At 41.5% G+C, this 16,724-nt stretch overlaps 1 protein-coding gene across 1 annotated transcript; it reads right to left on the reverse strand.

Moving 5' to 3' along the window:
• Positions 1-6,333: 6,333 nt before the first annotated feature.
• Positions 6,334-12,013, reverse strand: adrb2a (adrenoceptor beta 2, surface a). The gene is made up of 2 exons (XM_076739694.1): positions 11,852-12,013; positions 6,334-11,522 (listed from the first exon to the last, which is right to left on the reverse strand). Exon 2 carries the CDS (start codon positions 11,520-11,522, stop codon positions 10,269-10,271), a length of 1,254 nt encoding a protein of 417 aa, XP_076595809.1. The 5' UTR covers positions 11,852-12,013; the 3' UTR covers positions 6,334-10,268.
• Positions 12,014-16,724: the final 4,711 nt, after the last annotated feature.

The following is a 16,724-nucleotide window of genomic DNA, read 5'->3' on the forward strand; positions in this document are numbered from 1 at the left end:
GTAGCTAACGGACTGACTACTTACATGAAAACAGTGTGAATACATACATATACCCTGTATGCAAACATACAAGTACACATACATGTATAGCAAGTTGAATGCACTTTGATCCACCTGCGTTCAAGAGTAATTTGTGTTGTTCACACAGTGTGACCAGTCTGATCGCAGGACAAATAAAGGAATATTGAATTGAATTGAATTGAATTACAAAGGCTCATTTAGTGATCTTAACAAAAAATAAAACAAAACAAAAACAAGAGTGTTCAATCATTGTCACAACCTCATTTCAGTGCCACGAGTAGAGGAACATGCATGCTTTGCCTTCCAGTTTAGGACACTCAGTTGCACTCTTTTCTATCCTGCCCTGCCCTTCTCCATCACACGACTATCCTTTACTGCTGTAACAGGTGAATAAGTTTATCACATCCACAACCGGCTCTCTCTCTCTCTCTCTCTCTCTCTCTCTCTCTCTCTCTCTCTCTCTCTCACACACACACACACACACACACACACACACACACACACACACGCCATCATGAGTGATTGGGGAGTGTGTGCTCTCCATAATACTAAGGAAGAGTTACTGTCTCAGGGTGACTGCTCCAGTTAAGAAGAATTCATGGCAAAATGAAGCATTTTCCACGCTTGCAGTGCCTTCTTGTAACCTCATTAAGGTCAAGGTGAATAACTACAGAAGCTTGTGATAAAAGTTCAGCCAGCAGGATTAACTCTGCCTGTACGGACTGTCGTCAGAGGGCAGGCACCGTCTCTTCTCACTGGTATGACCTGAATATGGAGTTGTAAATGTCTGGGATGGTATATTGTCTGAAAACATGACTTTCTGGTCCCTTGCATTTGAACATGTTTGAACATAGTTCCCATTCAGGTTACCTTTAATCTTATTTTCTTAGCTCACTATACTGACCTTTAAAAAAGCCCATTCAAAAACATGAGGCCAGATACACTCAGCTAGTCGAGCTTGCTATTCACATATTGAATAAATAGTCATTTTATTACCTGTTGCTTTCTTTTGCTGTGACATTAAGTTGATAGCAAACAGTGTCTCCATTTTCCCGACAAGGCAGCGGCAGCAGACATCATGGATCTATTGAAATACGCTATCTATGCTAAGTATTTACTATTGGCCTGAGAAGTGTTTGAAATTCAATTCATAGCTTCCACTTCACATGCTGCTCTCCTCTGTTGAGTCAGGGTTTACTCTTGAATATTTCTTTGCCGCAGGATATAAACCATAAGCCATAAAACCACACACACACACACACACACACACACACACACACACACACACACACTCACACACGCAGACACACACACACACACACACACACACAGACAAACTTGTTAGTTTCCTCTGTGCTCGGGTATCACACTCCATCAATATCTGCAGCTCCTTATTAGGCATCTGTTTACTCAACTGACAAGTATCTTTGTCTCTCACTTAGTAACCACTGTGAGCATGTCAGGGAATGCTGGGGGAGACGGTTCTGGTGTCAGAGGGATTAAGAGAGTAGTGACAAGGCCTGACAAGTCTGGCTGTGGTGGGTCAGGATGAGGAATTTCCACTCTTGTTAGGACCCTACAAAAATTCATTCCTCCCTGTGCTTGTGTTTTCTTTTGATGGTTTAAAACCTGTGAGGTTTTTCTTTGAAAAAAAAACAAAAAAAACTGAAGGAACATTGCTAAATTATGCACATCCAAGAAGTGACAGTCTGAATTTTGTGAAACTGCTCCCACACATCAGTCTATGAAGGAGCCTTGTGACTTGTGATAACAAGAGGTGCACGATTAATGTAAGATTTCCATTTTAGTAGTCTTGCTGAACGGTGAGGGTGCTGGTTGATGAATATGTTCAAAAGTCATTTTCTGCAGCTTAGAGCACACAATACCATACAAGCTAGTCTTTGTATTTAAGCCAGACAGAAGCTGCTGCATTACATAACACCGGGGTGGCTTTAGAAAGGTGGCAAAAGTGATACTTAACAAAGCCATCAACAAATGTAATTGCTCACCATTAAGAATACAATATGATGGAGCTAGCCGAGAGTCAGATTGATTATTTGGGAACAAATTATGCCCTTTTTGTCAGATAATTGAGCCATTAGGAGAGAAAGAAAGAGATGGAGCTTTGGTACATTTTAAACAGCATTATTATACCGCATCCTCTACGCCCTGTGTCAATGTGCCAATTTATTCAGATTTAAACCAAAAGACATCTAGTATCCGCAGAAGAAAAAGAAGATTAAAAGTAGAAATATGAGGTTGACACTGGAAATTAAGTAACACAAGACAACCTGCTGACTGTAAGCAGCTAAGTTACTGTGTGACGACCTGTACAGTCAGTGAAAAAAAGAAAAAGGAACCTGCTAACCAAAGCCAGAACGCATTTTTCATGACAGAAAACCACAAACAGATGTATGCTTTTTGCAGCCAGTCTGTTCAGACGAGCTGCTCTGTACATGCTGCACACAAGTGCACTGGGCAGCATCTGTGGTATCCTCCTAGCTGGGAGAAAAAAAAAAAAAAAAAATCAGGAACCACTCAAACCTTACAGTCATTTACAGAGAGTAAATCAGTATGCATGAGAAAGCAAGGCAGAAGAAGAAAATAAGAAATAAAACAGAAACCAATAAATAAAAATAGAGAACTACAGATGACAGACACCACAGTGAGAGCAACATTTAATAGTCAAGTCATTTCAATGGAATCACCGCAAACAGTGAATTCATGTGACTTTTTTGACTTTGCCATCAGGAAGCCGTCTTGACAGTGCTGACCTCTGAGGGAACGCAGAGTCAAAAATGAAGGAAGCTATCGTAGCTTACAAGAAGGAAGAAGGCATATTTCATTCATCCGTCTAAGGGAAATTACATTTTTGTTGTGCTGCAACATCCACTTTTATTTAGTGCAGGGGTATAAACTGCTCCACTGTAGAGGTTTGGTTTGCAGACAATTATGAGACAGCAGCTGAAGGTACAAATATGATTTTTTGATCCCACTGTGTGAATGTGTTGTTTGAGAGGCAATGCAGCGAGTGAGATTGCTAACTGTCAGTTAGCTTGCTAACAGTTAGCAAGCTTATTGACTGGCATGTTAAGTGTTAGCTCACCAGCTACAGTTCAGTGAGTCCCTACGTCAATCGCCCTGCTGCCGATGTTGTGAAGGTTCTTTTTGTTGTGCCACTTCCTGATGCGACTGAGCCTGAAGAAGTAGCAGATTAAGATGTAAAATAGCACATGTGGGCTGCTGTACCATAACGTTTATGCTCATGTGTTCCAGAGACCTTTTGAGGGGTCGTTCATTATGAGATTAACCCTTGACTCCTACATCCTATACTGCATTCACTTGATCCCTAATGTCACATCCATCCCATTTATGTCTTGGTATTTTGACAATTTATTTGCAGTGCATGTCAAAGGAACATGGATTTGTTTCTTTAACCATGATCTATTTGGTTGCAAAAGGGACTCAGGGAAAAGAACTGACACTGCACAATCCAGAGTTTCCATCTTCAAGGTTTGAGTCTTACAGAAGAGGGCATGAATCAGCTGTCAAAGGAAACATTCTATTATATTCTGGGCTTACATATGGCTGACAGCACAAAATTAGTTTGATGTGACAAATGAGAACATCTACAGGATACACTGTGGTAGTGACAAGAGAATTGGAGTATAGCGTGTTTGAGAAGTAAAATATTTTTGAAGCCGTGTTTTATTGCGTTTTCTTTGGCCTTGAAAACAGAATGAAGCACATCTTTTGAGATCACATTTGCTTTCATAACCTCAGGTCGGGTGGAGCTAGTTTTTCAGATGTGGACATCTGATTCGAGATGCGCCAATGCCCACGCATACATCCACACGCTGTCAAATACACACACAGACACACAGGCGCACATGCTAGTAGGGCCCTTGGGAACTCAGGGACTGCAGACATTGTGGTGCCTTTGTCCCTGTAGCCACCAAAATGCCAGGGGACTTATCGATCTATCAGAGACAAGGTTTTCACATGCTCACACTCTGCATGCAGTATGTCACTGCCATGAATATCTGAGAAAATAGTCATCCCGTACCAAAACAGACCCTTTCTTTCCAGAAAGTTTCCCTCCCTGTTTTTTTTCCCTACAACAGTGACTCAGACAACATGGTAGGTCTAGATATGGGCAAACTGCCTTTTTATCTTGCTCTTAAGGAGTCCTTGAAGCCTGATGATAGATTTTACCATGCATGGACTGAGCAGACTGTTGGCTAAATACGTTGGATACAAGTTGAAGTTCTTCTTTCTGAAGTATTGAAATTGGGCATCAACCCCCAGAGAGCACGTGCCAGATCCCTCAGATTTATGTCTGCACACATCCCTGTGGATCTCCTTCAGTGCACGTCTACATCCCTGAAAGACACGGAGCATTTGGCATGACTTGAACTGAAATAACAATCTGACACATCTCACACAGAAACATGGATTAGTGAAGAGCTTGTGTGTGTAAAATTGGATGCATTTACATTGAAGATGCCTCGGAAAGGAGGAAGCTGCAGGGGGAATGCAGTAATAATGAGTTGATAAATAGCGTGAAGGCTGTTTAAATAATCATAAGTAGGTCTAGTGTTGATACTTCAAAGTTTATTGTAGTTCATAGCTCACAGTTTACAATGATGAGGGTGCCACATTTTGAAATCCATTGAAGTTCTTTGGATTCCTTTAAACAGTGGGACAAAATCCGATGTCCCATCAGCCAAGCACCACTGATTTTGCTGACTGAAATTACAACTGCTGCTAGCAGGTTTTATCATCTTGTAGCTCGCTAGCCAATTATGCCCTTGGCTTACTTAATGTTTCAAGCTGACTCATTTTTAAATGAGAATCCTGAAAAAGGGTCTTCAATATGGACATGATACATGAGGGTTGAGCTGAAAGTCCCCAGTTGAAAGTCACCAACTTCACCCACTGATGATCCATGTTGAAGGAAATGAAGACGAGTGTGATTTTTGTGTTGCATTGAAGAGCTATCAGTATATGTATGATGAGGAGACATGATCTGATTCTGATTTCATTTTATTCTAACCCTGTTTGACTGCAGCACAGATATAAGATTTTTGCTTTATATTTTCAAGCAGTAAGATTTACTTTTAAAGTGGAAAACAAAGCAAGCTTTTAGGATGATTGCCTACTGTACCGGGGTGTTATACAAACGTTACACTGTCACATATAGACCAATGAGTTTGGCTGGAGTTGCTGGAGTGTTAACTTGCCCACATCCAGTAAACAGCAGGACAGAGCCCTTGAGGTTAGCCTACACTCTAATGTACTAGCATTCAAGACCACTCCCACACAGTGAGGAAATACACACAGTGGACGTTCTGTCATGAGCAGGTTTTTATGTCTTTCCGCTGACGACAGCTGTCACCAAAGGCATTATGTTTTCGGGTCTGTCTGTTCCCTTCTTGCAAAGATGATATCTTAGGAACACGTTGAGGGAATTTCTTCAAATTTGGCACAAAGGTTCACTTGGACTCAAGGATGAACTGGTTAGATTTGGGTGATCAAAGGTCACTGTGACCTTTGCCCTATTCTGTTGAATGTGATATCTCAGGAATGGCTTGAGGGAATTTTTGGACAAAGGTCAAGGTCGCTGTGACCCCAACGGGTGATTTGGCTGGTCGTTAACCAGTAACCTGACAAATTAATGTGCTGTAGTACCTTCAAAGTAACGCTTGGTTATTACTGTAGGTAGTAAACTAGTTAGCTTAGCATTTGCAGCAATTTCTTTTCAAAACCCTGTAAGTGTGCAATGTCTTTATTTGTCATGAAATCTGATTTATAAAACATTAGATATATTTCCTGATTTCCTAACCATGATACAATGCTGGAGGTTTTTAATCTTCATTCAGCAGATGAACATATTTTATGCTTGAAAGAAACATTAAAAATGCTCTCCACTCCGGCTTAGTGCCAAATATCAAGACATATTTATGGCTCGATATATCTCTACAATCCTCCTCCCATGGATTTCTTGGATAGAATTAGGTGCTTTGTATAATCTATGATTAGTTGGAGCATTGAGCAGTTTTAGAAGGAGAATGGAAACATTTTCATAGTATCGCAATCTCCCTCCTGTCCATCATTCAATGTGGATCACTCGTTGATGACTGGTTTTCCCATACTGAAATAGACTGTCAGTGTCTGCTGTCTGCTTGGAGTACTCAGATGGCTCAAACCTTGCTTTTCTTTTGTGTGTGTGTGTGTGTGTATTTTACAGTTAGGATCTACCACTTGCTGGTTTAATGATCATAAAGGACACAGCAATGAGGACATGACATGCAACATGTACATAATTTATTTCAATACAAATGTTACAGCACATACACTTGCTTTTTCATAAATACCAAAGGACACCACATGTTGTAACAGGCTTCATTACTGTGTGACAAAAACTTGTGCGAAAATAGCTTAATAACATTTAGTAAACATTCAGCTGAGTGACAACTTTTTTCACTCTGGCCATGAAAAAAGTTCACATACAATAGGTTTTGTGTTCATGTGACGACTAAAGCAATATTTAAGTTTCATAGAAAATTCACATTCACGTAGGCTACATCAATTTATCAGAATAGTCCACCTTCAACAGAATCTGTGCTGAGATTCTGTAACAATCATTTCTCAGGAGTCTTCAGTCTCTCTTCAGTCTTTTGTCACAAACAGGAAAGAGCACTTCCACAAAAATATTATGGTACAAGAGAACAGGCGTAACTCTCCAGCCATTAATTGTTTATAGTTCATGAACTCAAACATGGATTCAGTTGTTCTACAAGTGTTTCATGAAAGTGCTATAAAGTGCTGCTTTAAGTTCATCATGTGGGGCTAGTCTTGTGGGAGAAAGTGACTTTTATGAAATTGGAACAATGTCAGTGAGGACAGCGTTGGCTTTAGCCTGCCTGAGCCTTGATTAAATAAAATGTGTCAATCCATGACATCCATCATATTCTCTGTAATGGTCCATCTTTTACCTAGAGTCCACTTTCAAAAGAGCCTTTTATGTCTTCAGAGCTGGTATAACCATACCAGTGGATAACGTCAGTGACCTGGGCCAAACTTCGGTGAGAGAACTGAATGTTCATTGTTTGCATCAGTAGACATGGTTTATGGCTCCAGACTATCAGCTGTACTTGGAATGTTTGTAGTGTCAGATAATCATTCAAGATTCACTGAACATGACTGTGTTGTGTCCTCCATCATGAGGAGGTGAAGACATGAATTACATTCCTTATTATACAGGTGTGCCCTGCAATCGGCTGGCGACGGGTTCAGGGTGTACCCCGCCTCTCGCCCATTGACAGCTGGGATAGGCTCCAGCCCCCCGCAACCCCGAAAGGGATAGGCGGGTATAGAAGATGAATTAATTAATTATACAAGTGTATTGACAAAAAAGTAACCATTGATAACTCTGAGACAGCTGAGGTGCAAGGAGAGGCCACTGCCAGGAGGGAGCAGTGTAGATATATAGCTCACAACCTGCTCCACTTGAATAAAAGCACTTTGATCAGATCAGATCACTTTGAAAGGAAATGGCACCACGGTCCACAAACACAACACCACAAATATATAGCAGACATGCGAACGATCACTTGTGAAGTGCTTCAAAACATGACAGATGTGTTGAATACAGACCTTTTTAAATTCAGCCGTGACTCATCAACTTAGCATCAATGTGCCAAATGTGCTAAATGCAAGTGAATAAATACAATAGTCATATATCAAAATTTTGGTCTAGAATCTTTATCTGTTGTGTGCTTTGTGCATGCTGTACAGTGAAAATATTGAAAATATACCCTGGAGAACATTTCTTATGACATTCAACCCCTGCATTTACTTTGCTGTAAATCAATGAAAAAGAAAAACAGAAAAAAGATCAACATCCTGGAGAGCTTGTTTTTCATATGGCAAACACTGACGTATGATGACACCGTAGTTACGTATATTCCTAAGGTCTACAACAACACTGCTGACCAAACCTACCGATACAGTACATAGAGATTCCTCTGAGGGAACAAAGTTCACAGTTTTGACGGTGTCAGCTGACCTTACTCCAGAGGCAACGCAACATGCACTAAAACACAGGTCACTAACACCGATTTAGACTGGCAGAGAATCCCTGCTCCCCCTCCTGCCGTCAGTAGCCACATTTAGCTTGCTGTCACTTTGATCAGAACATAGTAGAGATCGCCAAACAGACTGGGGAAAAGGGGATGCATCTGCAACAACACCTCCATTACTGCTCTTTAGAGTAATGATCATGAAAGCCATGTAGTGTGGGAAATGTGTGTGAATTCCCCAATCCAAGTCCAGCATGCTAAGTGCTCATTTTTTCATAAAGATTTGCCAAAATTAAAAAATGACATTCCCAAGGGCCTGTGATCTTAAGACTAGTGATAAGAAATAGAGTCTCATTTCAGCTTGGCGGTTCAGATCTTGTCACAACCTGCAAATTGGAAACCATATATTCTGTAATCTACTAATCTATGTCAGTGTTGTTTTGAAGATGCAGTTATCTGATGTTCCAACTAAACAGCGGAGATAATGGATTTATTCATGTTTTTTGGGCTGGGCTCAGCTGGATCGGGGCATTTACTGGAGACTGCACACCAAACAGCGTCTAAAGTAAACTGACTGAAACAACTGGAGCAGCTGAGGGACAACTCAGCGGAGAGCTCGATCCAAATGTTAGACTGATTTCATAAAGATCGAGACATCCGTTCACAGTGAGGGGACTCTGGGAAATGTCAGGGAACAGCAGAAAGGTGCACTGCTTAGGACCGTTTTCCCACCTCCGTTCTTTGACCTGACCAGTCCTGGAACTTTGTTATCACTTGGCTATTTCGATGCACTGTTTATTATTGTGTGTGGTTTGTACCCTTGTGCCATGACTAAGGAAACGGCTTCTCTGGTATCAGTAAACACTGTAGATGCTGAAACACAGCAACCACAAAATGTGATAAACAAATATGGCCTCTGTAACAACGGGGACAACTGTTGCTACCGGCACATCGAGAGGACAGGAGAGGAATAGCTTGCCTTAAAGTTACCTAATCGCCATATAATGTACCAAATACTGATTTAAATGTTGCACAAATGAATCCATGGACTGAATGCAAGATATGACTGGTTGGCTGTGCAGCCGCAAACCTTAAAGAAAACTGCGTTTGAATTTATTCAAATATCAGCTGCGAACTTAAAGGTCAGTACCCAGAATTAACCAAATTGACCACAATGTCATCTGCTCTGCAAGGAAACATATTGGATATCTTCAGGGCTGATAATGGAATCACAAACTTGAAGGTTTTACCACATAACTAACAGAGGACAGCCCCAGGCGTTTCTCAACTTGCACCAGTGAGATGTAGATAACTTTATATCTCTGGTGCTATCTGCTGGCAACAGAAACTCCCATGCAACAAGCTGTAAAACACGAGAGCAGGGAACAGGGCCTCATAACATAGCTGAGCAGTGAGGAGAGAGCGAGAGAGAGGCAGGTTCTGCCACACCTGTTGCTGATCATCTTTCACACTGAGACAATCCATCAAACTATATGGAAACGAAGCAAAGCCAAATTGTAATTTTGCTTGATTTGGAATGTATTTCTTCAAACAAAGCACCAGAAAGGCATCAAGTCTGATCCATCCACACTCCTTGTCCATTTTCTGATGGAAATAAGAAGTCACTATCCACGCTGAATTGGCAAGCCCGAATGGAATTTACAGCCTTCAACAACACTGACTTCGAATTTCAAAAGCATTTTTATGCTAGTAAGTTGTGAGATCTTTTGCCAAGAACTCTAAGACAAAAACAACTATGTAGCTATTATACAATGCACAGACCATTTAGTAGCATAAATAAACAGCTAAGATTCTGCCCTAGTTTAACTCCTGTGGACAGTGGACTTCATGTGAAATAGTTTTGATAGTCAGTTAAGAAACAGTTATTGAAAACAATGTGATGAGGTAGATGGAAATTAAACATGATAAATGTAACAAAAGAACAAGTGATCTACCTACAGTATTTATTCACTGTGTTGAAAGAGGAAGAGAAATACTTTCCTCGGCTGAACATGGTTTTAGATCTTTTTTTAAAGCAGTCTCCAGGGACTCACACAGTGCGTGTGACTGGTCTTACCTTCATCAGTCAATGGGATAAAGTTTATGATAGCAGTGTAAACATGTTTGGATCGCCCTGTTGACAGAAGTCTTAGGGATCCCAGTTTAAAGGACCGTCGCTACAGTTGTTATGCCTTTGTTGCAATTCCCGTTGGGGTCCACTGCTCTGTCCACAACACTGCAGACCCCGGCTCCCTTTCCCAGACACCCTTCATTGGCGTCACTGTCCTCCGAGCTGCCCTTACTCCTCCCTTGCTGCTCGCTCTGCCAGCTGTGTCTGCTGTAGATGTATCCATTCACGGGCCCTGGATTGCTGAGGCGGTTCCTCTTCATGCAGAGGATTTCCTTGAAGGCATACCTGAACTCAGGACTCCGGCAGTAAATGAGCGGGTTGAAGGCAGAGTTTGCGTAACCTATCCAGTTGAGTATCCTGAAGGTGAGGTCATTGTGCTGCTCTTTCCATATGGCCACCACCACGTTGAGCAGAAAGAAGGGCAGCCAGCACAGAGTGAAGATCCCCATGATGATGCCTAGTGTCTTTAGGGCTTTGTGTTCCCGCAGGCAAAACTTGGCCTTCTTTTGGCCACGCCCGTTGTTGGCCTCCAGAGATTTGAGGTTGCTGTTGTCGCTGTTATGGAAACGTCCAACACTTTGGTCAATCTTCTTCAGCTGGCGCTTGGCCTCCTGGAAAACGCGGCTGTAGACAAAAACCATGATGACCAAAGGGATGTAGAAGGAGATGATAGAGGAGGTGATGGCATAAGCCATGTTGGTGTAGAACTCACAGCAGTTACTGTCCTCTATGCACCTGATAGCCTCTTCATCATCTGATATCCACCACTTCATGTGGATGGGTAGGAAAGATATCAAGGCGGCGATCACCCACACCAGCACAACCACAATGCGAGCCCTGCACTTAGTCAGCATGGACTGGTAACGGAACGGAGAAGTGATGGCTAAATATCGGTCTATAGCTATGACGCACAGGGTCTCGATGCTCGCTGTCACACAGAGCACATCGGTCGCAGTCCAGAACTCACACCAGAAACTACCAAAGTGCCAAGTCTTAAATATAATGTAACAGGCACCGAAAGGAACCACGATGAGACCCATGACCAGGTCAGCACAGGCTAGGGACGTAATGAAACAGTTGGTGACATTTTGGAGACGCTGGAAGCGGGCGATCGCTGTTATGACCAGGATGTTGCCAAAGACAATGCACAAGACGAGTAAGGACATGATCATGCCCAGCAGGATCATTGTTGCCTCACTGTATCTCTCTTCTGGCTTAGCTGGGTCTGACGTGGTCACCATCTCTGTACTCATATTGAGGTACCCTGGGGTGGTTGTACTTCCCATCTGAAGAGACCATACGTGGATAACACACACACAGAGACACACACACACACACACACACACACACACACACACACAGAGTCAGAATTGAAATCTATAGAAGTTGCCTGAGAGAACAGACGACAAAAACACTTCGTAGCAATGTTATGCATATAAAACCAGCACAAACAAATTTGCCCTTTTGTGTCTGTTGTTGGTTTTATTTTCACAAAAAAGCAGACAGAAATTACAGCACCAACACCACAAAATAAACTCATCACATCCTGTTAGACCTCAACCAGCACAGCTTACAAAACATGTTAAACAAGCCAACCAAACATAAAAGTACAAACCTCCACAGGTAGTTGTCTTGTTCCTGCCTCCCATAAAAAGTAAAAATGTCTGTTCAGGTTGTTCCTGCAAAGTATTCACTGTCCCATGTCCTTCCTTCTACTGTCGGTTTTTCTTAATCTCCGTGTGTCTCACTCACTCAGTCCCTCAGTTGAGCAGTGTTTCTTCTAATGTGTCTCCCGGGCTATTTGTCAGAGCCCTTATAATGTGCAGTGATGACATCATGGTCAGTGCTCAGCCAATCAGAAAGCCAGCCTGTGGAGGGTGCTGAGAGCTCCTGAGAGTTTGAACACATTGCCCCTGCAGCAGCATGAGACAAAAGCTGCAAAGACAAGACAGGACTTTTTCTAACTTTTAACTCCAGCGTCACTTCTCTTAAAAATACGCAGAAATGATCGTAAAAGTCCTGCACACTAATTCACAATGCAAGCGCTGTGTTCAAAGTCGAGATAAAACATTTAGTCCAGCAATACAGCTTTTGCCTTCATCTGGATTAAATTTAAAAACAGGTGACGATTTCTCTGCCTCTTTGTAAAGTAAGGTGAAAAATATACCAAATTCAGTGTATAATTTAGGATTTATTGAGAGGTTTGACTATTGCAGCTCTCCTCTGCGTATTAGTGTGTGTGTGTGTGTGTGTGTGTGTGTGTGTGTGTGTGTGTGTTTTGCTGCCGTGTTGTTTCACAAAAAAATGTGGCGTACGGCGTACACTTAAAATTGCAAGTGGCTGAGTACTTGCAGATCAATGAAATTGTGTTTATGTAATGCTATAAGTTAAATGTCTCAAGGTTAAACTGCAGAAAAAAACACAAATTCCTATTTCTGTTCTAAGAGTGTAAACACAGCCCTGCTATAGTACAGAGTGTTTTTAGAATTCAGGACAAATTTGCATGTCTGACCAGCTTACAAATTCTATGCAAAGATTGTACCATGCAGCGTTCCACTGGAAGAATTTTATTTTTTTTATCTGAAATACTATTTAAATTCTGTGACAGAATGAACAGTGTTATCTGTGTATTAGTTAAACAAACATGGAGGTCTGTGTTGGGACCGAAAAAGCTATCAGTGACAGATAGAAAAAGCAGAGAGATGTGCAGACCAGCCGCTGTGGGGTGTAAACGTCCTTTCTCTGCTCCTGTTTGTGCCTCAGCTGTATGATGCGCTAACACTAAATAACTATCGCTACGTCGTTATCATTACGAGGATAGACAGTTTTAAGTTTTGGTGTGCAAGTATAAACTCAGTGTGTGCTTGAAGAGTTAGCACCATCCTCATACGCAAACAGATTTCTTTCTGTGAAAATTTTTTTTAATAGAAATAAGACACATTAAACAGCAAGTTAAGTCCGACCTGAGTTCTGACACCGTGCGGCTCTGCGATATCTGATGGGCATGTGTTGTAGATGGATAATTTTTCATTCACTATTTACTGGATTTCTGTTGTGCTGAACTATCTTTGCGTTGGTTGGCTCCATTCAGGGCCGAGACCCTGTCACACACTAGATAACAACAGAGAAATGATTAGTGCTATTTCAGACACCCCGCATCAATAGATAAACCCATTTTTTTCCAGGCATTTCTTGTTGCGTAATGATTTTGGTAGAGTTCTCTTTGCGACTAATCACGAGTCAAGGCAGCTCATTTGAAATACAGTGCAGTGGGAGGTCGGGCCAAGGTTTGTGAATAATATAACCATTATGATAGAACATGGATCATGAACAAGCCTTTGAGATAAGTAGGTGTGTTTAGCTCTCTGAGGGTGTTTGCAAGTGTGTGTGTGTGTGTGTGTGTGTGTGTGTGTGTGTGTTCTGACCTTCAATGAATGTACACACCACAGGCGCTGTGCTGCATCCATGTACTGTATGTTACAATGAGCTGTCTTTGAAAAGTCCACATGACTCATGATGCACCAAATGCAACAAATCTGACCAGAAAGGTCACGTTTGGATCTCAGCTCACACCACAATTCATACTTTATGATCTGCTTTTTAACATAAATCAGTAGATGCATTGATTACCTCCTGCTATAATTTGTCATATTGCTTCCGGGCTTTAAATTATTGGAATTTGTGTTGCCAGCCTTGCGGGGTTCCATCCATCTGGCTCTTCAGTCCAGGGCAAAATCTTATTAACTTCAGGGCAGATTATCATACAACGTGCTGTAGATATTCATGGCACCCATACATTTCTACAGATTTTGGCGAGCCTCTGACCTTTTGTCTAGCTAAACACTTTGTTGCGTGACAATATATCTTGGCAGGTTTCCACAAACGTCAATATTCGTGTTCTCAGAATTAATTCAAATTTTTTAGTGACCTGAGCCTTTTTCTGGCCTTATTGTTGGTCTGAAATTTCTACTTGTGCCAAAGAAATATCAAAAGCTTAGGCACACATTGTCCTGAAATTGAGAGCGCACATCTCTTCTCTCTCAGGGATAAATGTTAACACTGCACCTAAGATTAACATGAAATTTGCTGAGCACATGTGTGCTCCCAGCTGAATCGACTCATGTGATTTTAGTGCCCCCCCCCCGGCCTTATCTCTTGCGCAACTTACAGGACGAACCCCATGTTTAGCCTCATGGCTGATAAGCCTCTAAGAATTGAGAAAAGGCCAGTATGTTGTCTCACTTACAGTATGGATTGTAGGGGGTAATGAACACTGCACCCTTTGCACCCTTTGGGCTTAGCTGTGACAAAAACTCTGTTGATTTCTGGCCTAACTTATATGATCACATGATGAATTTACTTTCAGAGTGATGAGTGACTGTGTCATCTGGGAACGTTATGAGCCCCGATCTCCTTGATATTGTGTACTTGGAATAAACCTCAGCACTGCACTTAAACATCACGCTGCTCTGGCTTAGAGCTTTGAATACTAAATGTAATATCAATGTAATTTCTCTTCTTTACCCTGTTTTGGAAAGTGGCAGTCTGCTTGTTCAATTAATCATGTCGAGGTTCCTCAGTCTGTGATATTTGTCTCTCTGCATCCTGTCACTTCCAGACACAGCCAGCTCACGTTTAGATAAACCTCTGACTGTCTTGGATCTTTCCCCCTGTTAGATATTTTACACTGCTCTGTTTAGACAAACGCTGTTACAAAAAATCCCCCCACATACACCATCTCCTCCTGGATTCTTGCTTTTCTTCAGATGTGATGTTGACCTGATGATCCAAGCTGCACCTCCCCCCATTATGGTTTTCCTGTAATCTGTAAGGAACAATAGTGAAGGCATTGTTCCTCTAGGGAAAGGTTCCAGGGGCATAAGAGGAAATGAGAGAGCCCAAACACTCACTCACACTCACACTCACTCTTACATGTCAAATTACTTTACTGGTATTAAATTAAATTAAATAAATTTGGCATGGTTGCAAAAACAAAAACAAAGAAAACAGTTAGTCTCTGGCTGAGAGTTAGATGAGAATATTGATACCCTTCTCATGCGCTTTTATTATGAAAATAGAGCCAGCAGCTGATTAGCTTAAGTTTAATGAAGACTGGAAGCAGGGGAAGCAGCGAGCCTGACTCTGTAACAAAAACATCTGAGCAGCACCTCTAAATGCTACAGAAGAGACATGTAAGAATGGCAAGTTGTAGTTTTACAGGCACTTATATGCTAGAAGTATTTCTTGGCCAGACACAGCAGGGCTGGCTGTGTCGTCTGCATCCAGTTTGCTAAGTAAAGTAAATCGCCCCCTGGCTACAGCTTCATATTTAGCATTAAAATGGTATCAATCTTCTCATCTAACTCTCAATAAGAAAATGAAGAATATTTCCCAAAATGTTGAACAATGCATTTAAATATCAAATCCTTAAATCTAAAAAGTCATTATAAGTCAGCTTTTTTTTTTTTTTTTTTTGACAATTTAATGGATTCAAAAAAAATATTAAAGCAAAATTGCAGACATATTTGGAAATTTGCAAGGATTAGCAAGACAAGTGCAAAGCATGCAGATCCCTGCCGGTGTGTGTTTCATAAGCCATTGTTTTCTCACTCTAAAATTCATCTACAGGAGACAAATGAGCACAAATGAATGAAAACATCAGAAAATGCATTTCAAATTAAATGATGTGATGTGATAAAAAAAAAAAAAGAAGAAAAAAAAAAAGGATTTCTCTGCTGCTGATTGTCTCGCCATGTCTAATCCATTCAATCTCTGATTCGAGGCATTGTCCAGGCCAGTCACATCCCTATTGAACTCTGGAACAGACATTCCCCTCAGCCTCAGGATTACTCTAGAGCCTTAACCACTAATTGGTTCTATGGTAAAGGTCCCCAGGAGACTGTGGGTGAGGTCCACCCAAAAACAAACAGGTATATGACCATCAGAGACTAAAAATCCTACGCTGTTCGCACTGCCAACTACAAAAGCAGAGCGTGCTCTTGTTGCAAGTGGAAAGCATCCAAGCTGGCATTGTTACGTGTGGTTCGGATAAACAGACAGTGAAACAAAACTATTTTGTATATTTCAAACGGATCAGACCATATATAGACTAGCAGTTATTGACTGGGTGTACAAGTCATTGTGAATTCAGTTTCCCCCTGATGAAGTTCAGACGGAGGAAGGGGTTGTAAAAACACTTTACTGAGCTATTCAACAAATTCTGGGCCGTGGCCTCCAGACAGAGCTCAACATTTATAAAAGATAAACATAAAAATGTCACCATGGGGCTCTGGCCAGTGTAACGCTTACGGTATTTTACACAGGATGCTGACGTGTTTTAAGGTGCAAACATAGCACACTGCACTGTCTCAGGATTTATGTGTTCGGCTCGAGGTTAGTGTCACCCACACTCTCGAGTCATCTCATATTTCTAAGCAGGAATTTTATTCACCAGCAAGCGCATCAACAAACGTTTCTGTAACGGCGAG

This window comes from Chaetodon auriga, chromosome 9, assembly GCF_051107435.1.
Source record: "Chaetodon auriga isolate fChaAug3 chromosome 9, fChaAug3.hap1, whole genome shotgun sequence".
NCBI lineage: Eukaryota > Metazoa > Chordata > Actinopteri > Chaetodontiformes > Chaetodontidae > Chaetodon > Chaetodon auriga.